We start from the raw sequence: 23806 nt of genomic DNA on the forward strand, positions 1-23806 counted from the left end.
TGCGGGTAGTGGGAGAGGTTGTGGGTGGGTGGGAGGGGGAGGGCTAATGGGACTCCGTACTTTCTGCTCCATTTTGCTATGAAGCGACAACTGCTCTGAAAAAGTCTATTAAAAAAATTTAACAGGGTACTTATTTTTCGATTCCAAACCCCCTACCGACTACACAATTCTAGGAGTTGATGACCTATCAAGATATTTTGACACTTGAAAAAACAGCTCTGGATTCTCCATTATCAGCATTTAATTTTGTTTCTATCCCTGAAGACCAAAACTGTTTGAAAACAAAGCCCGTTGGTCACTGGGGAGTCATGAAACTAGAAACCAAGAAACTAGATAGCACCTTAACCAAGTGACCACAATTAATCCCCGGTGGGGCTCAGATGGACTTGTGTGCCTCCGGGTGTAATATTCTGAAGAAGATACACCTTGGTTTGTGTTGTATTACCAGCCAGGTGTAGGCCACTCCAAAAGGAGGAACATCTATGTAAAAACTGACCTGTATCCTTCAAAAGCATCAGTTTCATCAAAGAAAAAGAGGCTGAGAAACTGCTCCCAATGGCAAGAAACTGAAGAGACATGACAATTATGGCGGCACATGATCGTGGGTTCGATCCTGGACTGAAGGGGAAATGTGCTATTGAAGGATGTTATTGGGACCACTGACAGCATCTGAACATGGTAAATAGGGGAGTTCAAAGTCATGTTTCAATGTTAAATTTCCTGAATTTCACAACTGCACTGTGGCTACGTCCCTATTACTATCTCTATTCTTAGGAAATAGATACTACAGTATAAAGGCATAAAAAAAACGAGGTAGGATTCCTACTCTCACATGGTTCAGAAAAAGAAACACCTATGTGTGTGCATGCATATAGTGTGTGTGGAAAAAGAAAGATATATGTGGCAAAATATTGAAAATGATAAATTGGGGTAAAAGATCTGTGGGAATTCTTTGTATTATTCTTGCAACTACTCTGTCGATTTGAAATTATTTTAGGGTGTTGCCTACACTCTTGTTAGTCTTCCAGTTGCTTTATCCAGAATCCCCAGGCTCTGAACTTGGCATTCAGCTGCTCTGTTCACTTTGGTGTGCACTTAGCCCCATGAAAGCTTAGCATCGCTAGGCATGCAGATGCCAGAACTGAAGTTTTTAGAACCCACGAACAAATACAGCAAAAAAATTCATCAAATTTTGATCACATTTGTATGAGTTATCCCCTAGGAATGGGGGAATCATCTAACTTACAGATCATGGATATGACATTTAAACATTATCTTTCCGGTGTCCTTTATTACATTTTGTTTTAGAAAGGTAGCAAGAAGAAAGAGGCAGAGACACACTTGTCAGAGGACACTCCTGAACTCCACGGGGCTGCATCTTTGGAAGTACTGTCACTCAAGAGTGGCTGATTCAGTACTGCAGAACTAAATAGGCATTACTGACTTGCTTCCCTCATTTCCATAGCCGCAAGGACAACTGCGTCTCTCCACAAGTTGTTGCTGAACTTGTCTGAGGTTGTGGTTTAGTGATGGATTTAGACCATCTTCGGAAAGTCATTGTACAAATAAACGGTTTGCTTAAACACACACTCATGCACACAGTTTCCTTAGTTTAGTAAGAACAGTTCATTTCTTCCCTTCTGTCAACAGAAGACAGGGTACATAGGTACTAAAGGCAAACAAGTCCTAAAAATTTTCCAAAAATATCTAAGGAACGCACTTAGCGCTTTGATCTAAACAATTCCGTCGAGCAAAAGAATGGGCTGCACAACAGAGTGACCCAGAGTGTGGGCTCTGAACCAGCCCTGGATTCTTCCCAGCTCTATCGCTCAGGCACTGCAGGACCCTGGGCCAGTGCATGCTGTACCTGAACATCCCTTCCCTCATTTGTAAATGGGGGTCATGAGAGCGTTAACTTTATGAGATGGTTATGGGGATTAAAGAGGACAGTGTGGGGATAGCACTTAACCCCATGGGCAGCCTATAATAAAGAATAAGTGTTACTGCCATAGTAAGAGTGATGGTGATAAAAACAACACACGAGAGTCGAAGTGGTGGGGACTGGAATGCAGGTTTTAGGAGAGTACTTCGTTCTCTTGCCAGAACGACACTTGTCAATAACAGGCATGGAGGGTACAGGGTCTGATGAATGAGGGACTGACCAGAATTTGTTTAACAGTGGAAGAGCAGCCTCAGCTGGGGAGCAAGGAGCCCCGCGATTAACACTTTACATCCCAGTAGATAGGCACCCCTAACACACACTCCATAGGATACCCACGCCCATCTGAGTGGGTCCCGGGAGGGAACACCTTTGCACTACCATGGGTTTTTTGTTTTGTTTTGTTTTGGTCTTTTGGTATAAGTTTCCTTAATTTGCTATTACAATTGACATTAACCTTCTATGAGTTCTGGTGTCTACCGTAATGATTTGGTATCTGTATCCACTACAAAACGATCACCACAATAAGTCTAGGGAACATCTGTCACTTTACATTGTTACAAAAGAAAAAAAAAAGTTTTTACTGTCATGTTTATTGCTTTAGATTAAGTAAATGTGGTACTCAGCTGGCTACCACTTTACCAGATCCATTCCTCTGGCCTCCAGACAGCCTGCAGTGAAGCAAAGCCTTCAGCCTGATGAGAAGATTCCATTTAAAATTGGCAGAATACACACTCCTTGGTTCAAAATGGAGAGCTGGGGTGCCTAGGAGGCTCAGTCGGTTAAGTGTCTGCCTTTGGCTCAGGTCATGATCCCAGCATCCTGGGATCGAGCCCCATGTTGGGGTCTTTGCTTGGTGGGAAGCCTGCTTCTCCCTCTCCCACTCCCCCTGCTTGTGCTCCCTCTCTTGCTGTGTCTCTGTCAAATAAATAAATAAAATCTTAAAAAAAGAAAATGGAGAACTGATTAAGACTGTGGTGGGCATAAAATAAAGAGAAAGTCATACAGTCACGATATCTAATTTTCATGTGTAAAGTGCTTCCTAAACCACCTGACAAAGGATTGCTACCAACTGAATTTCTTAAACGACTGGTGAGGCCACTCAGAGGACAGGAAGATTGTCATTCGCAGCAGCCTGATGGCCCAGCACATGCAGAGCCATTGTGAGGGGCTGCTTGCAGGAGACTATATTTATATTAACCGCTAAAGACACAGGATCCCAGAGGTGAGGAATATTCTCTGTGGCAGAATGCTTTCTTACTAATTTCTAACATGATGTTAGAGAAAAATAAAGAAAGAACTTACAAAAACAGAGCGATCCAAATGAATGCATCACATCTATGGACAGCTGGCAACAAATGAAACCACATAGAAAGGCTTTGGTGGTGGTGCCTGGGCAGCTCAGTCAGTTAAGTGTCTGCCTTTGGGTCATGATTCCAGGGTCCTGGGATCAAGTCCCACATCAGCTTCCTTGCTCAGCGGGAATCTGCCTTTCCCTCTCCTTCTGCCCTCTCTGCTCACCCACTCACTCGCTCGCTCGCTCTGTCTCAAATAAATAAGTAAATAATCTTAAAAAGAAAGAAAGAAAGTCTTCAATGTTCAGAGCTACAAAGAACCCCAAAGATCACTAAGGCCACCCACCATATGGAATGATCAACTCTTCTCTGCCTCCAAACCTCCTTGCCTGTGATTTTGGACCATGTTTCTCAGACCATTTTCTGTCTCCTAAAGCAGTCCACTCTGCCACTAGGATCTGCTGCAGGGAAGGAAGTCCTCCTGTGCCCAAGCCAAAATTTCCCTCTGTGTCTCTTCACTGGCAAAGAGCACTACTTATTCGTTCATTCGGTGTTCAAATTTCGAAAGGCAATCATGGCATCTCTGTTTACTCATCTTTCCCAGACTGTCCTTAGCCATTTCTCAGACCCTCTCACCGTACCAAGAGAGTGGGACGCAGGTTGAGTTCTGACAGAATGGAACGTTGTACGCCCCATACAACGGACTCCTGGACCACTACCTTTCTGGTTTCCACAGGATTCCATGATATTCTTTTGTTGAGTTAGACGGCGAGAGTGCAGTTAGCATGTTTGGTACTGAAGGACACATGTACTCTTACACTACCTGAGCTCTACTGTTGAACGTGCTCCTTCTCTAGCAGTTTCTGGGAATCAAAGAGAATGAAGTCTGGGGGAAGACAGTAATGCCATGGACGCCACGTCCACAGAGGTAGTGTGGCAGAAGGGAAAGACATTTTGTAGTAAGGCAAATGCAAACCAAAATCCTACTTCTACCAATTGGTTGTCATTTAGATTTTGGACGAATTCTCGGTTTCCACATCCGTAGTTGGGGGTAATGCCCGTTATCTCATGAGTGCTTTAAGGAAACTGTGAGAAAACATATTATCATATAGTGCCCAACCCACATTAGGACTCATTACTTTTCTTTCGCTCTTTTTTTTTTTTTTAAGATTTTATTTATTTGCCAGAGATAGGGAGAGAGCACAAGCAGGGGGAGCAGCAGGCAGAGGGAGAATCAGGCTCTGATTCTCCCTCTCTCCTGAGCAAGGAGTCCAACACGAGACTCAATCCTAGGACCCCGGGATCATAACCTGATTTGAAGCAGATGCTTAACTGACTGAGCCACCAAGATATCAGTTTCTTTTTAATGAAAAGCACTTTTTGCTGAATTTTCTTCGAAATGATAACATACCTAAAATATCTGGGGTGGCTTTAACTTCTGTAATCTGCTTCCTCTCATTTTCAAACCTCACAAGATATCCACGGTTTTAAAGTACTTTCTGATATTCTATCCAAATGGTTCTTTCATTTAGATACATTAGGTAATTTGATTAAATGGTCCTACTTATTTCTGGATAATTTTCATAAATGTAAGTGCTCAGTATATTTTTATGCTGGATTCTAAATTATGCTTGATAAATGATCTGGCTTTTCTTTAAATTCTGTATAGCTTCTAGCTTTTAATCTATGAAAATGATATCACTGTGATATGCTTGGCTCTTTATCCAATGCTTCCAGAAACTCAAAACACTTCAGAAAATGATCCTCCAACAATTAAAACTCAACATAGGAAAATAATCAAAAATGAAAGAATACTAAATAATGGAATACAGTTTAATTCTGTTCTACTTTTAACCTTTTCATTTATAAATCAGGATTTCCCTGTCTGAAAATGCCTTCAGGAAAGTATCAGTAAGCCTTGTTTCTTTCCAAAGTCAAACATAAATGCCCCATTCCCAGAGGACCCTGGTCCTATCCTAGTCCTTGCTTTTCTATCCTAGAACTGCTCACCATATTCAGTCATTTCTATTTCAGCTAAGAATAGAACACTGTCTCATAAAACCTTCTTGTAACAATAAGCAACAACATGAATTCTTTCTATTCAGAACAAAATAACCAATCACAGAAAATAGTTACAGAATTTGAGACCCAAAAGTCAGGAGAACTACTTTAGGACAATTTTTTTTTTTTTTTAAGAGAGGATTTTTTTTTTTATTTAAGGATTTTATTTATTTGACACAGAGAGAGAGAATGACAGAAAGAGAGCATGAGACAGGGGAGGTCAGAGGGAGAAGACGACTCCTTGCTGAGCAGAGATCCTGAAGCAGGACTCCATCTTGGGTCTCCAGGATCATGACCTGAGCTGAAGGCAGTTTGCTAAACCAACTGAGCCACCCAGGCACCCCATATTTTAGGACATTTAACAAATGAGGCAACTGAGGCCCAGAGAAGTTAATTGGTGAGCTAAAAATTCTATAGCTAGTCATAACAGAGTGGCCTAGAATGAATGTCTGCCTTCTGATTCAGATGGTATAGAGGGTTAGCTCCATAAAGGTTTATTATTTACTATGTTCCTGCATTATGTTTCTCAAGAACTTTAGTTCTTGGTATCAACAGCTACTGGGGAAGTGAGGGAAAGTTTTCCAAATACATTGAAAATCACTGACTTAAACAAAGCCAATAGACTTCTCTGATGCAGGACTTCTCAGGGCCTTTAATATTTACTGTTCTTGGGCAAATTCAAAGGGGACCATAGTCAGCAGGGTTTTCCAAACATTTTTAACCATGGAATTCTTTTGTTTTTAAAAGCATTTTATGGGCAAAGTGTTCTGTGAAATATATTTGGAGAAATGTAATACTTAATACATGCAATGTAAATTCCTTAATGACTTTTAAGTTTTAGTATTTTGTTCTCTGCTTACTTAAATGTGTGTCAACATATGTTCAAAGCCAGACACATGAACCAATGAGATATGCCATAAAAAGCAAATTCCATTTATAATATATAAGGACTTTTTCACCTATGATGGGTATATATAGGTTGTCTAACCTTTGATCTAATCTTCTAAAGAGCAGAGAACACAGAGGCATATAACAAATTAAAGAAAAAGTAAGTAACACAGACTATGTTACAACATCAGTGGAATTCCTACATTTAGTTCACGTTCCCTGGAATCACAGTGGATAGATTAGTCATACAGTCAAGAAAGTATCACAAAAACTGTCCTTGACCAGGTCAGGCTCAGGCAGGAAGAAAGGAAAGGTCAAGATGCTTTGAGTTTGAATGTATGGAAGTGAGCAAGCACACAAGCGTGCAGGACTGAGGACAAACCTGAGCAGTGTCTCCATCCCAAGAGGACTCCAAGTCACAGCCTGTGTGAAAGGGACTCCCAGAGACCCTTCAGTCTATGCGAGTGTACTTGAAAACCACAGCAGGGAAACACAGCCTGTTGGGCTCCCGGTGCAATTCGAGTCTGTGAGCCCACAGGGCAAAGGCTGCTGTTGTTGAGTAAGCACACCTGGACCTTTCTGGGAGCACAGATCTCGACCTCATCTAGGCGTGTGGCAGCTCTGCGGCCAGCTGTTTTTTGACAAAGCCTGAAAGGCAGAGCAGCTGGCCGCAGCCATTATAGATGGTCCAGGAGGCTGAGTGCTCTGCAGGGGTAAGGCATTGGGGGCTGAACTCCATATGGCAACCTCTCTCTCTGCTGAGGGAGCAGCTTCTTCCGTGATAAAATGCAGGATATCCCTGCTGTGGGATGCATTATCCTCTCATTTGTAAAAAGACAGTTCATGTTTTTTTTTTTTTTTTTAATTTAAAGATCCACTTATTTGGGGCACCTGGGTGGCTAAGTGGGTTAAGCCTCTGCCTTAGGCTCAGGTCATGGTCTCAGGGTCCTGGGATCGAGCCACGCCTTGGGCTCTCTGCTCAGCGGGGAGCCTGCTTCCCTCTCTCTCTCTCTGCCTGCCTCTCTGCCTACTTGTGATCTCTCTCTCTGTCAAATAAATAAATAAAATCTTTAAAAAAAAAATCCACTTATTTATTTGCACAAAAGAGAGCATGAGTGGGAGGGGCAGAGGGAGAGAGAATCTCCAGCAGACACTCCACGCCGAGTGCAAGCCCAAGACAGCCTCACCACCTGAGCCAAAACCGAGAGTCCAGACGCTTAACCAACAGTGCCACCCACGTGCCCTGACAGCTCGTGCTATTGAAATGTCATGTTCTTTTTCAGGGATTTCCTCCCATAAAGCCTAAAAGGCAACACCAATTGCAGCAACTAGGACACGAGTTTGGTTGAGGTGAGGATTTGTAAAGAACATGAAAGGGTTTCTCGTACAACTGTGGGCTAACGGAAGGGAGACCTGAAAGGCTCAACAGTGTCGTGGCAGAAAAACATGGGGCCAGAGGAATAAAGCAGCAGAGCCCGTATCTTCCTTCCTTTCACTTCAAGCACTGCCCTCCCATTTACCAAAAAAAAAAAAAAAAAAAAAAAAAAATTAAGGCAGGGAGGGGCAGAGGGAGAGGGAAAGTTTTAAGCAGGCTCCATGCCCAACTGATGCAGGGGCTTGATCTCATGACCCTGAAATCATGACCTGAGCCAAAGTGCCAAAGTCAAGAGTAAGATGCTTAACTGAGTAAGCCACGCAGGCACCCCACTGCCTTCCCATTTAAAACTTTTAAACCCATCTGCCCCTTTAAAAAATGATAAATACATCACATTTTTTAAAAAGATAAGCAATAAGAAGATAACAAGCCTTTGCAAGTCCAGTCTCCATCATTAAAATGTCGGTGTAGATCTTCCCAGACTGTTTAATACACCTCTATGTGCCAAATTTATATAGTTCATTTTTTCCGAATGGACAGGATCCTACCTATACATTGTTTACTCAACGTATTTTTACTCAACGGTGTGTTGTGAACATCTTTCTGTGTCTGTAAAAGTAGCCCTGTGTAAGGGCGGTGAGACACCGGACGCTGGGCCAGGAGGACTGGATTCAAGTGTCAGTGGGTCACTTCCTACCATTTTCTTACTCAGGAAGCTCTTCAGCTTCTTCGAGCCACAGCTTTCTTATCTGTGCAACGAAGATTACAATACTATCTGCTCCACATGCTGCCGCTGGAGTGAAATGAAACAGTGCATGTAAAGTACTTAGTGAATACCCGACCTCAGAGCTGTGTGCTCCATATGTATATTCCTGTGCTGTTGACTCTTCTATCACATAATTATATTACATTAAAAAATCCAATTTCCCTATTTGACATTTAGGTTATTTCCATTAAAAAAATAGTTTCTGCTCTGAAGTTACTATAGATTCACAGGAAGTTGCAAAAACAGTACAGAGAGGTGCTGGGTACCCTATAGCTCATTTCTCACTGTGGTGACATCTTACAGAACTATACTACATTATCCACACCTGGAAACTGACCTTGGCCACCTCTGTAGTTCGCCCGCAGATGTCACCAGTTTTATGTGCTCTCATTGTGTCTATGTGTGTAAATACACATCAATGCAATTTTATCACATGTGTAGATTCATGGAACCACCACCACAATCAGGATACAGAACCTTCCATTACCATCAAGATCCCTCTTGCTACCCCTTCATGATCACAGCCGTATTTTCTCTCTTTCCCTGAGCTCTGGCAACCACGAATCTCTATTCCTATCATCTTATCACTTCAAAAGTGTTAATACATGGAAACATACACTACACAACCTTTAGAAACCAGCTATTTTCCCTCATCATAATGTCCTCAAGATCCCCCCAGGCAGCTATGCATACACATCATTATTTGGTCCTTTTTGCTGTTGAGCTGTATTCCATTGTAAGGACGTCCTATAGTTTGTGTAACCGTGTACCTGTTGAAGGACATTTGCGTTGTTCCGATCTTCAGCTAATACAAATAAATACAAATAAAGCTGCTCTGAACATGGACATCTAAGTTTTTGTATAGACTTCAGTTTACATTTCTCTGGAATAAATGGCCAGGAATGTGAATGTTGATTTATATGGTAAGTGATGTTTAATTTTATATAAAGCTGCCAAACCACTGTCTAGAGTGGCTGTACCATCCTGCATTGCCACCAGCAACAGGTGAGAGACCCAGTTTCTCCATGTCCTCACCGGCATTTGCATCTTTTTGGAGCTAAAATAGGGGTATGGTAATATTTCATCCTGGCTTTAACTTGCAGTTTCCTAATGGCTAATGATATTGAACATCTATGTCTAATTTTTGATATGATAAACAATGCTATAAGAGATCTCTTTATTTGGATAAATTCTAAAGTAATTTCTATGAATGAATTCTTCAAAATGGAATTGCTAGATAGGCAGATTTTTTTTTTTTTAAGCTCGAAACATAATGTCATATCGCTCTCCAGAAAAGCACCAATCCATACCGCCACCAGCAGCATGTGAGTTAAAGAATACTGAATGCTCTCACTCTTTCCCTTAGGGGCTTAAAAAAGAAACTTCCTGTCAATACACTCCCTAGTACAGGGAAATAAAATAAAAATTAGATTGCCCCAAATCCTACTAGAGCAGAAGATGAACCAACTAAGATCCCCTCTCCAAGGACATCCCATATCCAGACATGCCTCTGACATTTTCATCAAACACATCCAGAAGAAAGAAAACTCATTTACCTTTATGGGCAATATGACACAGGTCTTCTTGCATTTTAGAAAACTCTGACGAGGTTTCAGAGCCATCAGAGTAATTTTTCTCTTCTCCAAAATCTAATGTTGACAAATTAGGATTGGAGGAATGCAGTCTTACTGGGCCAGAGAAAGGTTTGGGGACCTGAAGTGACACCAAAGGGAGACATTCCTTCTTAGATGCAAGAGGCTTAGAATATTTACTTGGTACTAAAATTAGAATTTTGTAGAAGAACATTTTATAGGTAAATCTTTCTTTTTTTTTTTTTTTTTTTTTTTTTTTTTTTTTTTTTTTTTTTTAAAGATTTTATTTATTTATTTGACAGAGAGAGAGATCACAAGTAGGCGGAGAGTCAGGCAGAGAGAGAGAGAGAGAGAGAGAAGCAGGCTCCCGCTGAGCAAAGAGCCCGATGCGGGGCTCGATCCCAGGACACTGAGACCATGACCTGAGCCGAAGGCAGCGGCTTAATCCACTGAGCCACCCAGGCGCCCCTATAGGTAAATCTTTCTACCGAGTGATAACTTAAAAGAAAATAAATGAAAACCCAGGAAAGCACTTTCTCTAGCAACTTGCTCTGGCTTCTTGCAAAATAAAAATGGGTGAGAAATCACATATTCTTTTGCAAATGATTGAACCATTAAAGCTCTAGGTTGGAAATGACAGCTAAAGCTGCCACACTCTTTCTCATTTCTGTTCAATTCCTTCCTCCTGGCAATAGCCATCCAGTACCTAGGTTGTGAACCGTGGCTAGGTTTTAGAATGTTTCCTTAATTTGCATCCGGTGCTTCCAAAAAGCTAACTTCTCACATGTCTGTACACAAATCACTCTTCACTTTGAAAGTACTGACGTTCAACCCATAAAGTGCTTTGAACCAAAGAACATACATGAGTATAGACAATGACTTATCCATTAAATCTCTGATTCATGTGACCTTAACAATGTCCCCATTTAATATGCAATGGCTGAGATGCAAATCTTAGCCTCTGGCTTAGCTGTGCACTCAGGAAATTGGCAGCTAGTGTAACACAGTGAAACTCTGATGGGGGTCTGGGGGGTTGGACACAGAGGCAAAAGAGAGTCTGCACAATGTCCCATTTCCAGAGACTCCAATGGGCTCAGAGGGATGATGAATCCCCTGACTGGCCACAGGAGAGGTGGGACAAAGCACACATGCAAGCAGGGAAGAGGGCAGGTGGGTTTGGCATTAAAGAAGGGGAAACCTAAGTCCAAGAAAGGGCCCAACTCCTTCCATCCTCATGCCATTTCCCCTTACCCAATTCCATTACATGCTTATTGTAGCAACCAGAAAATCGAAGTGATTGAATTTCTCTCTGCACAGGCTATTAGCGAGCAAGACTGCAGAAAATCCCATCGGAGTCCCCGCAGCCCCCAGCATGCAGCCCGGAGAGCAGGGGAAGCAGCGGTTACCTGCAGCGTTCCTGTAGTGTCTTTGCCAATAGCTCTGGACCGCCACCTCCTGTGAGATCTTTTTTCCTTTTTGGGACTTTCAAAAGCTGTACCCTTTGTTTCAAAACAGGAGAGAGAGCACAGAAAATAAGGCCTCCCAGACCGAAGAGGGAAAACTGCACAGCAAAGTGACCACCTCCGTCCCCTGGAATGTGGCGGAAGCAACCAAGACCGGACAACGTCCCACTGTTAGCTTGAGGCTGAGGAGGAGAGAGGGAAGCAGAAAAACACCACAGTGCAAACAGCAGAGGGATCTGGCTGACCTGGATGGCATTGATGGCAGGCGCCGAATACGTCCGGTGCAGGACGTCCATACTCTGCAGGAGCTGGCTCATTTCCACCAGGTATGTGTGGCAGTGCGCCAGGTCTGTGGGACAAAAGCAAAAAGAAGATTCATAAGCCCTCATCCTGGCACCCAGGCTGCCCTATGCTCGTGCCAGATACTTCTTAAATTTCTCTCTACTACTTGACTTATATCTGTATGGAGACGAAATCTTACTTCTTCCTTTCTTACAGAAGAGGCAGTGCACAGCTATGGTGATGGTCATAGATTTGAAGAACAAGACTGCCTTGGTTTGAACACTTCCTGAACTCTGAATCTTGGGCGAATTATATCACTTCTGTGCCTCAGTGTCCTCATCTGGGAAAGGGAGAGAATTATACACCCCTTCATAGGGTAATTGTGAGCTGACATAGGTCAGCATGCTTTTGGAGTGCTGGTACCCTGGTCAGCAGTAAGTAAATCAGCTCCCATCATTAGCATCATTATGCCCAATATTGCAATAACAGGGTGTCATTCTTTGCTTCTGAGGACTCCAGACAAGTAAATGAATGAAAAAAAATGAAGGTTGTACTGGTCTCCAAGGATACCTGTCAATCAGGGACCCACATGAGATAGTGGTGATTGTCTGCACATTGACCTGAGAGGACCTAAGAGTTCTCACACCAGTTTCTTGGTCCCTAACTCAAAAGACAGTCCTTAATTTGCTGTTTGTTGGATGATGGTGGCCGTTTCCACTGAGAAATCAAGACCCAAAGGCTCTCAGACTTTGGCCTCATCGGAATCAGCTGGGGGGCGCCTGGGGGACTCAGTGGGTTGAAGCCTCTGCCTTTGGCTGGGGTCATGGTCCCGGGGTCTTGGGATTGAGCCCCTCATTGGGGGGATCTCTGCTCAGCAGGGGGCCTGCTTCTCCCTCTCTCTTTGTCTGCCTCTCTGCCTACTTTTGATCTCGCTCTGTCAAATAAATAAATAAAATTAAAAAAAAAAAAAAAAAAGAATCAGCTGAAGAACTGATTAAACCACAGATCCTTGAGATCCGCCCACAGTTTCTGATTCCGACTGAGAATTCGCACTTCAGATAAGTTTGCAAGCCAGGCCCGTGCTGCTGGCCCAGAGATGACACTTCAAGGAATACCTGTGCCAAAAATGTCACTCAGTGAAGCTCCTGAGTGACGTTTACTGGGAGGGCAAATCTTATAAGGCCCCACATGTGATAGTATCTGCATTCAACAGAGAAAATGCACTTTTCAAGACCTGGCATCTTTCTCTTATCATGGTTCTCAATCATGGCTTTGCTTTAAAATCCACAGGGGAAATTCTTTAAATTCCTTATGTCTGACTCCCTTCTGGAGATAATTAAGTCAAAACATCCCCAATCCCACTGGTGACTTGTTTTGTTTTTTAGTTCCCTGTGTGGTTCTTAGCTCATTAGGGTTGAGAACACTGAGCTTCCTTATGGAAGAGTTCTCAATCCTGAGTCCTTATCAGAGTCATTTGGGAAACTGCAGAAAATCAGTGATGCCAGGGCCCAAGTGCAGACCAAATTAAAGATTCTTCTGGAGAGTGGGTATTCTTGCCTTTCAAATGCTCTTCTGGTGATTGTGTGTGCAACTAGGGGAGAGAACTCCTATTCGTGGGGATCTCCATTTGGTTCACCCACTCACCGTGAGCCATGACTCCCAATCCTGGATGTACACAGAGTCAGTTTGGGTACTTAAAAACAATAACATCGACAACAACCGGAGAGCTGCACAGAGCCCACCCATGGAGACAGCGATTTAGTAGGTCCTCATGGAAATCAGACGTGGGTACTTAAAGAATATGAAAGGAAACCTGTCTGCATGCACAGCCAGGTGAAGATGGGAAGCTCTGCAGGGAGAGTATCGTTTGGTCATCACCTGTGCAAACTCAGTGAGCAAGCTCTGAGAGGAAATGTAGACTAGTGACAGGAAAATTCACCCGAGGTGTGAATACTCAACGAGTGCCATCTGAGAGCCATGACAGAAAGAAGCAGAGGTTTCAAGTCACTTTACCTTTGGAGCATTTTTCCATGTCCTCTGAAGACTGCAACCATAATGGAACTCGCGTCTCACCAGCACAAGAAAATGATAAATTGCTTCCGGTTTGAATCGAGTTCTGCTTTGATATACTGCTACGCTGTTCCACAGATGACAAAAGCACATTATAAATGAAAACAAAGCCCCATGGGGACACGTTAGGATAAAGAACAACAGAGTGAGCTGGTTGCTAACAGAAGCCATTGACTTATAATGGGAAAGAAGCTTCTAGAAAGCAATCCACTAGCGACCCCCAAGCTCTGGCTATCACCTCAGCCTGGCCATACCATGCTCTCATGCCTGGGGCTGCAGTCCTGAATTTCTTCTTCAGTCAAATGATAATCATACCCAAATTATGATACAAATGTTGAGAAATTTCATAATCCTATACGGCTATTAACATGCATACTTCATTTTACAAGCAGAGAAGAAAACCTAAGTCAGAATGGTCAAGGGAGAGCTGGAGACACCATTAAATTCCTCCCTGTGTTTTTTCAGTTACTGTCACAGGGACAACAGATGCTCCTCTGGCCCTAGTTCTGAGCAGCTGGGCAAAGAGATTCTTTCCCACGAGCCCTTCCTCCTCAGAGAGTCCCCAGTGGGGACTCTCTTGCACGAAGTCACCACCTTCTTCTTGATTCATTATTGGCAAACTCTTACCTTCCTACTTGATATGGAGTCCAAGACCCCAGACGCTGAGTCTGTGACAGTGGATCCGGGGAAATAATGATTAACCTCATGTGGAAACATGGCGATTTCATTCTGACGATACATTCTGTGGTGGCGGAGTTTGGATACCCACTCATCAAAGATTTCTTCTGACTTGACCTAAATTGATTAAAAAGAAAAAAACAAGAGTGTCACTCACTTAAAGAAACAATTTCTTCATTAAATTGAGATGCCCTCTCTTTACATGTTGATCCGTGTAGAAATGTAGAAATAAGAGTTTATTCATTTAGTTTAAATTTATGTGGAATTATAGGAATATGTTTGAGAAGGAAATGGAGAATAAAAATGGTCTTCATAAGCTTCACTTAGGTTCTCAATGAAAGGGTCCAATTGTCATGCTATTATTGAGAAAGCAAAACATTACCACTTAAATTAAACAACAAATAAACTAGAATTCATGTTGATCTGTCTCAAAATATTCCCAAATTCACTTGTCCCCACTTCCATTCTTACTGAAAATATTAGCACCATGTTTCTTTTTAAACTCTTCTATAATTCAAACTTTTCAGATCAATCTTCTCTGAACTGGAATGATTTGTAAATTCTTTTTTTTTTTTTTTAAAGATTTTATTTATTTATTTGACAGGCAGAGATCACAAGGAGGCAGAGAGGCAGGCAGAGAGAGAGAGAGAGGGAAGCAGGCTCCCCGCTGAGCAGAGAACCCGATGTGGGACTCGATCCCAGGACCCTGAGATCATGACCTGAGCCGAAGGCGGCGGCTTAACCCACTGAGCCACCCAGGCACCCCGAATTTGTAAATTCTTCCCAAAATATCTAACCTTGTTAATCTTCTCTGACAAAGAACACATTGGTGAGGAATGTGAAGGTTTTTTTTTTTTTTTTTAAACACATTTCCCCTGTACTTGGAAATAGAAAAAAAAAATGCGAAAAACTATTATTGGACATTTCCAAGATTTTTCAAACACACCTACACAAACAGCTAGCTACTCTCTCCATAAATGAGTATCTGTGTCTTCTTTGCAGGAAGAATAATGTTTATAACTAGCAACTTTTATTATAAAGTAATTAGAATGTTCATAAAAGTACTAGAAAGAATGTAACAAGCACCTACACACTGGATCTTTCTTCACAGTCCATGTTTTGTGTGTACGAGGGTGTACTAATATTTTCAAAGTGGAAAACTATAGATACCTATATACTGGAATAGAGTTTCCTGAAGTGGCAACTTAAAATCACCCAACATGATGCATGGTAGGTTATCTTCCAAGAAGCAAACTCCAGGTCAATCTGTTCAAATCTTTCCTATCATCACTGCTGAGAGCAAAGATGTCTGTAGCCATCACTCACTCATTTAGGAAACGGTAGGTCAGCTCTTAGGTATGTTGTGTTGGTTAGAAGGACATGCAGGACCTAAACTGCCCCCCTCACCAGGTGCTACTGAATATTTCATTTACAGGAAAAAGCAACACCAACTGGCAGACATCTATTTATTCTCCCTAAATTATGTCTTTGAAATGTATTTCACTTCCCAGAAACGCTTATGGCAGGAACTTCACAGAAATCTGACACCACCCTTTGCACTGATCTGCTCTCAGAGGCCCTTAAAAATCAGCGCCCAGAACATTCGTCTTCACTCATTTTTTTTAATTGGTTAAGTGAGGTAGAAGAATCAAAGCACTTTATTAAATAGCTGTCCGGCATTCTGTTCCAACCCCACCAGCAGATATAGGACCGTGGGTGGACAGCCACTTAACCCTTCGGCTGCCCAGATTACTCATCTAGAAAATAAGATAATGGGATTGGGCGGCCGCCACTTAAAAGCTGCCTGACTGAGGCAACTAACAAGGACCCTCAGACAATAGCTCGCACCTACATGAACACTCACAGCTCACTTTCAATCAAATGAACAAGAAACACGAACGGAACTTAGAGTAAATCAACACAGAGAAATACTAAACTGTTTGTCATGGTATTAGCACACAATGTTATTTTAAGCACTCGGGTTCTTCCAAACCTAGAAATGAATAATTACTTTTATTCTATTATGTGAAATAGTGGATGAACCTGACCATGTCAAGACAGAACTAAGTAGGGGTCATTGAAAATACATGGAGACACAAGTGACACTCTTCTAGAGGAGACTAATCAACCTTTGAGACAGGGGGTGGGAGAGTGGGCTGTTTTATTTATTTTTTTTTTTTTTGGCAATTTTTTGACTATTATAACTTAAAGGGGTTTGTTACCAACATCTAGTGGGGAGAGGCTAGGGATACCCCTCAATACCCTCTGATGCACAGGACAGACCCCACAGCCAAGAATTCTCCAGCCCACTACATCAGTAGCGCCAAGGGTGAGAATCCCTGCTTTGCTCAGGCCTTAGGCTAGGTAGCAGCATGACTGACCACATGTATGTATTAGGCATATACCTGTGTAATCACCACACAGGTCCTATGAGGAGAGCAGGGGCATCCTAAGACATGGAGCTCACCATCTCGTGCTCATTTTCCCAACCCCCAACCCCCACGCTCATTATTCCAAGTAATTTGCTCAAAGTAAGAAAAAAGTTTTAAAATCCTCTCAAATAACTCCTCATGTTCTGGTCCCCTCTAATAATTATACACAAAAACTAAAGTTCTTGAGCTTACAGCAGGCTGGGCATCACGCCAAGTTTCCTCCATGCAGCAGTACAACATGGGCACTATAATAATTCCCATTCTGGGGAAGGATGGTGAGAAAACAGAGACTTTCAGGATTAAAAAACTTGCCAAAGGCCAATAGCCTGTAAGTAGCCAGGTCAAGATCTGAACCAGATGTGGACCTCTGGACCCTACCACCTAGCAGAGGAGAGGGCAGAAGGGACGAGTGAGGCACTTTCAGAGGTACTAACTGGAAGCCCATACTTTAGGAGGAAAGTTCCCGACACTCACTGTACTATGAGAATTTTATTGGAATCCCTATAAAATTAGCTAAAGCGGTAAATACTGTGTTGCAGGGAACCTACTTTAACCCATGGTACATGGTTCTTCACTAAAGGCGCTACAGTCTAGGGGAAGGAGGAGTTATTTGGAAACATGACAATTTTAGTAATTACTGACTGGTGTCATAATCATGGTATGTGTGGGGCGTGGTCCCTACGGGGTGGGCAACGAGGATGCTAACCCTCTGGCAGCCTGTGAGACGGTCCATCCAAATATCAATACTGTCTGTTAGAAATAACTTTGGTAATGAAGATCTTCTATACGTTGGTTGGATCTTTTGAAATTAAAAAAGGGCATTACCAATTAGCACTGTTAACTACAATCCCTTTGCAACCGAAAGAAACCATGGGACAGAAGATCACGCCAGGGAAGCAGCCTCACCTTCAGATGGTAGATGTGCTCCTCGGTATCCAGATCTATGCATTTTGATGACTTTTTCACAGACATCACCGAGAGCCCAACATCGATGCAGCCGTGCAGCTTCTCTCTCTCGATCTGCAGAGGCGTGAGAAGAGGGCCAGTTGAGGTGCAGGGTGTTAAAAACAGTAGTAACATCCCTGATGCTCCTCTAGCCTCCCCTTCACATCCACGAATACAAGCGTAATAACGATGACTTACCAAGCAGTTAGTGTGAACGGGTACTGAATTAAGTGCTGTGCATGCATTACCTGTTTGAGTCTATGGGGGATTAAGCAACAAGTGCTTTCTTCACACAGCCAGTGAGTAAGGAAGCAAGGGAGGAAGTCCATGGATGGACCCCCATGGCGATGAATTCACCTGCTACCTGCACTGACTTCCCCAGAATTAGTTCCCAGTCTCTAAATTCATCTGGAAGTGATTTAAGAAGGGGAGTAAGGGTGGGAGGCTAAGACAAGCCATTGCGTCAGGACTTATGTCGGGTTTTCTACAGGCAACCCGAGGACATGAGCTCTAGGAGGCGAGGGAAGCAAGAAGGGATGCGGGATGTGCCAGGGAAGAGGAGGACCCGCACAAGGGACAGGACGAACAGTCATTCCAGCCCTTGTAGGCTGTGTCCCTCATGTTAATGCAACAGGGAACTTCCTATCCCCTTCATCAAGGGCCTTCTTCACCAAACCCCTCGGTCACTGTAACTGTGGGAGTGATACCTGTCCTATGTTTTATTCCTGTTAGCTTCCTGGGAAAATGTCTTTTCCCACCAGAGGACCCCTCAACCCAACCCTAAGACCTGAACAGACCCCTGGATACCCACTGGGGTGTTGAGAGGAGTCCTCCACCTAGACTTGATGGGCAAACTGAGCCCACCCAGAACCCAGGGCTGGGACCGTGGGAAGCTGGCACCTCTGGTCCATGCGAAGGAACGATTACCCCCTATGGTTTCCAGTTCAGAGAAATGCAATCCCCCAATGTGTACAATCTCATCCATAGGCTGACAACAATGAGCACTTCAGAATTCTTTAATAACATATTCGATTAAGGAGAAGACTTACATCAGTTTGGCTCTTGGCATATTTCAAGATTCCTTTGTCCAGATAGAAAAATCTCTGTAGGGAAGAAAAGGGTAATTCACTAAGGCATCCCATTTAAACATGCACCCTTCCCTTGGTCCCAATGTTCAACTTCAAATTAAATATACACTATACACGCCAACAAACTGTGTACTGAGTGGGTGCAAATAAAGATGAGTCCAAGGCCAATGTCTTACCTTGTGCCAACCTTTCAAGGGCCATTTCCTCTTTTTCAGCAAAAATCCTTTCTGAATGGCTGGCTCCTGGGTGTAGCTCATTTCTCCTCTCAGCCCTTCCACCACTTCCCAGCTGTCCTGTTCCAATAAAACAGTCGTGCTAAATGGCTACCTTCAAAACCAGTAACAACATTTAGAAGCTACTTTATCCGGGCGCCTGGGTGGCTCAGTGGGTTAAGCCACTGCCTTCGGCTCAGGTCATGATCTCAGGGTCCTGGGATCGAGTCCCGCATCGGGCTCTCTGCTTAGCAGGGAGCCTGCTTCCTTCTCTCTCTCTCTCTCTGCCTGCCTCTCAGTGTACTTGTAATTTCTCTCTGTCAAATAAATAAATAAAATCTTTAAAAAAAAAAAAAAAAAAAAAAAAAAGAAGCTACTTTATCCTATTGGTAAATCCATCCGAGATGGTGAGATTGGCTGGGCTTGCTGGGGGGAAGAAGTTAAACTTTAATTTTCAAACAGGTCCTGGACCTCATGAATTTAATGCTATAATTTAATGGCATCAAATTTGATTTTTTTTTTCCCAAAAGCCCTCTCCTAGAAAGGAATATTTTTCTCTCTTTCGTGCTGAAACACGGTTCACGGTAAAACTTTTACTGGAAGTTCTATTTTTGTTCCCTTTTACATCATCACACAGTTACTGCTTGCTCACCGCTAGACTTCAGTCTGAATTTTAACCAAAGGCTACAGCCATCAGGTGGGAATATAGGAAAATTGGCTTAAGTACTGGCTGAAAAGTAGGAGACTGAATGCAAGCTGGTAAACATGACAACTTGGTCAAAATAATGAGTCAGTTGCAAGGTAATTGTTTTAAATTCTAGCTATTTAAGTACTGGAAATCCTGAAGCATTAAAAAGGTGCTTTTGAAACAAGTATTTTCATCTTTTTTCAGAAATGTCTGCCACATCCTTCTTCCGTTTCAAAAACATTTGTTTGGAAAGCAATTATTGCTCTACTGAGCTGCTTGTAATTTTGAAGAGGTACAATGTTATTACATTGTTATTACAATGAATCCTCTGTTGTTGACTAGGTAGCGTCAACTCATTGACTGAGAAGGATTTAAAAAACACTAAAAATTCTGAAAATTTATTTTAAGTGTATGAAAATGCACAAATCATTGCAAAATTGCCCTAAGATAGACCAAAGTTGGCAATATCCATTTTAGAGGCCAAGATAATGCATTTTTATCTTACTAATGGATTAATATACATGAAAAGCACAAATCTTAAAAGTACGACCTGATGAATTTATACATCTATACCATCAGTAACTACCATCCAGATCAGAGAGAAACATTTCCAACACATAATTAAGTTTTGACAAACATGTCCTTCCCCACCCCTCCAATGTTTTTGAGATATTACTGGCATATAACATATACAAGTTTAAAGTATACAATGGGATGATTTGATACCCCTCCTCTCAGCACCTCCCCCCTTCACTACCCCCTTTTTTTGTATGGTGATAACACTTAAGATCTACTTTCTTCACAATGTCCCAAGAATATAATAAGGCATATACTCACCGTGCTGTACATTAGATCCCCCAGAACTTACTTAACTTAGAGCTGGGTGATTGTACAATTTCACTAGCATTTCACCATTCCCACCCCTGCCCACTCCTAGGAGACACCATTCCACTCTCTCTTTCCTGGAGTTCAGTTTTTATAGATTCTGCATATAAATGACACCATACGGTATTTGTTTTTCTCTGATTTATTTCACTTTGCCTAATGCACTTGGTGTCCATCCATGTTGCTGCAAAAGACAGGATTTCCTTCTTTTTTATGGCTGGATGATATTCCCTTTTGTATGTGTATCACATTTTCTTTATCCATTCATCCACGGATGGACACTCAGGTTGTTTCCTTGTCTTGGCTACCGTGAATAAAGTTTCAATGAATGTGGGGTGCAGATATCTCTCCATGAGACAAACATGTCCTTTTCGCCAAGAGTTCATATTGACTAAAGTGCTCTTAGTCAAATGTCCAGACTACAGGTGAGGGTTACAGGTAGAGGCCAGAGGAATTGGGAGATGGACAGTAGTAAGTCTGGACCAGCACCAGGGAGCAGAAGCAATTTGATTCAAGCCACTGGAAACAGTCTAATGGAAGGGCATGGAACCAGAGGGGTCTGGGGTCTCCTGGCTCATTTTCTGTGTTGTCCTCAAGTTCAATACCTGAGAAACACGTGGTATCGAGAATACCTCTCTACTTTAGCAACTGAACTCTATGACAATCCTGGCAGATCTGCCTTCTATCTGATTTTACCTTTACCTTTTTACCTTTACCGTGAATATAGTTAAAGGCACATTCTACACTTCTGAAATAGTAGTAGGATCCCAAGAGCTAGAGTGGTAAAAGGAAATTCTTCTATGGAAAAAAGCAAAACATATTTAGTTCTTAAATTGGAGGACTTTTTCAGAAAGGCAGCAACATCAAATGAGATTTCTTTATCACATCACCAATTATTCAGTCACTTAATTACACCCAGATGATACATGGAGAATGCGTATTATTAAGGAATGAGAAGCCACATGCACATGCACACACACTCATGACCTCTGTTCACATGTATTTCAGCTTATAAAGCCATTCCTCAAAATTTAACATGTCCTACCTGCCAAAATTTTAATGAATTCTTAAGGTCAAGTTTAAAAATTCCACCACCTCCAGGAAGCCTTCTTCAAAGGAGACTACTATTTCATCTCAGAAACTTCATCCACACTCCATCTTACCTTTCCAGTGGTTTACCACTTACTTTTATATGTGAGATTTTATCATTCCTCCTAGACAACAGACTCCTTGAGGGTGTAAAGCATCTAGTTCACTTCTGATTTCCTCACAATGCTCAATCTGTTGTCCTGAATAGTATACATCTGATTGGCTAATCAATAAACTTGGTCTTAGAATAAGACTGCAAACCGATTTATGTCCTTGGAATATTTTAAGTCAGCATGCGTTTGAAATGTGCCCAATATCTTTGGGCCAAATGGCTATTTACAGGTTAAATACAGCACATTCCTATCTGCGAAAGAGAGGATATGTGCCTGTTACCGTTGTTAAATTAAATGGAAATCAATGGCTCAAAAATCTTTGGGGGAAGTACTCTCAGGGGATCAAGTCCTTTCCATTTGTTTAAAACACCCAAGCAGAAGGCAACATGTAGTGATAATACTAGACAATCGTGCATGTCTGCTCAAGACATTCAATTGTGCAGAATGCAAATGCCAGTGGGGATTAGATGTTAATTGCATATCTTACAAAACTGGAAAAAAATGGAAGGAGATCATATCTATCGTTTAAAGAAAAACAAGAATTAAATTTCAAAAATGTTTCAAGGATTCATGTTAGAACTAGATCTCTCCTGAATTCTTGAGACCTAATACATTCCTGCCAATGAGCCAATGTGGAAGGCAGGGAATCAGACTGCATTTGCTAGCATTTAAAGGAAATAAGCCAGAAATGGTTTGCACTTATGCCAAACAACATATCGTCTTTTTTCCTCACTTTATTTTCTACCTGGGCTCAGAACTTAAAATGCTCACCAGGTTGGAAAAGCCAGATTTGACGTATTTAAGGAAGTGGAGACTCTGCTCGACTAAGGAAGAAAGCTCTGCAGCCAGCTCCTTTTCTGGGCTTGCCACCCAAATCCTCCCCTTCCAGCTTTCCTGTCTGCCACCATCCTTGAGTTACCCGGCTGAAACCTGAGAGCCAATGTTCTCCGTGGGGGCAGTCCTCTCCCTCGCGGGCTGCCAAGTGGTGGGGGTACTTCCAGTTGTTTCGGCTCCCCAGATCTAATGGATGGGATCCAGGGACGGTCAAAGTCCCACAGGGCCTCCATCTCAGACAATGAAAAAGTTGCCCCACTTCCCACTAAGTGCTAGTGGACTTTTTTGTAGGTGAAACCTGTTTATAATTTCTTGAGCACAGAATCTGACTCTGTTTCACATCTATACCAAAGTATTTCTGCAAGGTTTTTAGACCCTTTGAATTCTTAGTATTGCAACTACCGGGTAACTGAGGGGAGGCTCTATTTCCTTCTGTTTGGGACTTTAACAAGCATCACCCGCCGTTCTGGAGAATCGTGTCACTGAAGGCCGTGTCACTTGTGGTATCTGAGTTATTAGCACAACACACCCGTATGGGTCTGCATTGGTAGCTATCATGATTTACATATAAGTATATCTGACCACATCATTATATCTTCTGGTATGATCATATGTGGACATCTATATTTTAAAATAAATACTTTAATATTAACCACTTTCTCTGAGTTTTCCTTTATGTTACAGCAAATCATTACGGTGATACTTTCAGAATTATTATTCATTATGAATTAATAATGAATTTCATTTGAGGAGAGTAAAGGGTCACTAAAATATTGGTCACAATAAAAGGATATTGTTTTGCTGGGATTAAGGACCACTGCTGAACCTGACACAGATTCTGTGAGAAGAAATGTTATGCCCTCATGGTGCAGTGAAATCATTCGGAACTGAGAGGGCTTAATTAATTTTCTTATAAGTAAGTACTGTTGGTTTCATCCTCAAAATGTTTATCTTCTCTGTCCCTTCCTCTCTGTTCCCCAGCCACTATACAGACCCAAGCTCTCATCCAACCTGGTTTCCCAAGACTTTCCACTTCCATAATCATTTATGGGGCCCCATTATGCCCTATACTCCATGCAATATACAAATGAATATAATGCAATACTTGTCT

The 23806-nt window shown here is 42.2% G+C and overlaps 1 protein-coding gene across 9 annotated transcripts in view; it reads right to left on the reverse strand.

Annotated features, from left to right (window-relative positions):
* OSBPL3 (oxysterol binding protein like 3) overlaps window positions 1-23806 on the reverse strand; it is a 179534-nt gene that overhangs the window by 51224 nt on the left and 104504 nt on the right. For 7 of the 9 annotated variants that reach the window (XR_009352880.1, XM_059171380.1, XM_059171382.1 and 4 more), the window contains 8 exons: window positions 19051-19167; window positions 18836-18889; window positions 17748-17861; window positions 14359-14526; window positions 13675-13798; window positions 11625-11728; window positions 11323-11415; window positions 9881-10037 (listed from right to left, as the gene is read on the reverse strand). Coding sequence is in view for 8 of the 9 variants with exons in the window: in XM_059171380.1 (XP_059027363.1) it covers window positions 9881-10037; window positions 11323-11415; window positions 11625-11728; window positions 13675-13798; window positions 14359-14526; window positions 17748-17861; window positions 18836-18889; window positions 19051-19167 (931 nt within the window). In the remaining variant the exon portion in view is untranslated. The remainder of the gene's footprint in view (window positions 1-9880; window positions 10038-11322; window positions 11416-11624; window positions 11729-13674; window positions 13799-14358; window positions 14527-17747; window positions 17862-18835; window positions 18890-19050; window positions 19168-23806) is intronic. The other 2 variants (XM_059171386.1, XM_059171381.1) reach the window with 1 other exon arrangement.

This window comes from Mustela lutreola, chromosome 4 (assembly GCF_030435805.1).
Source record: "Mustela lutreola isolate mMusLut2 chromosome 4, mMusLut2.pri, whole genome shotgun sequence".
Lineage (NCBI taxonomy): Eukaryota > Metazoa > Chordata > Mammalia > Carnivora > Mustelidae > Mustela > Mustela lutreola.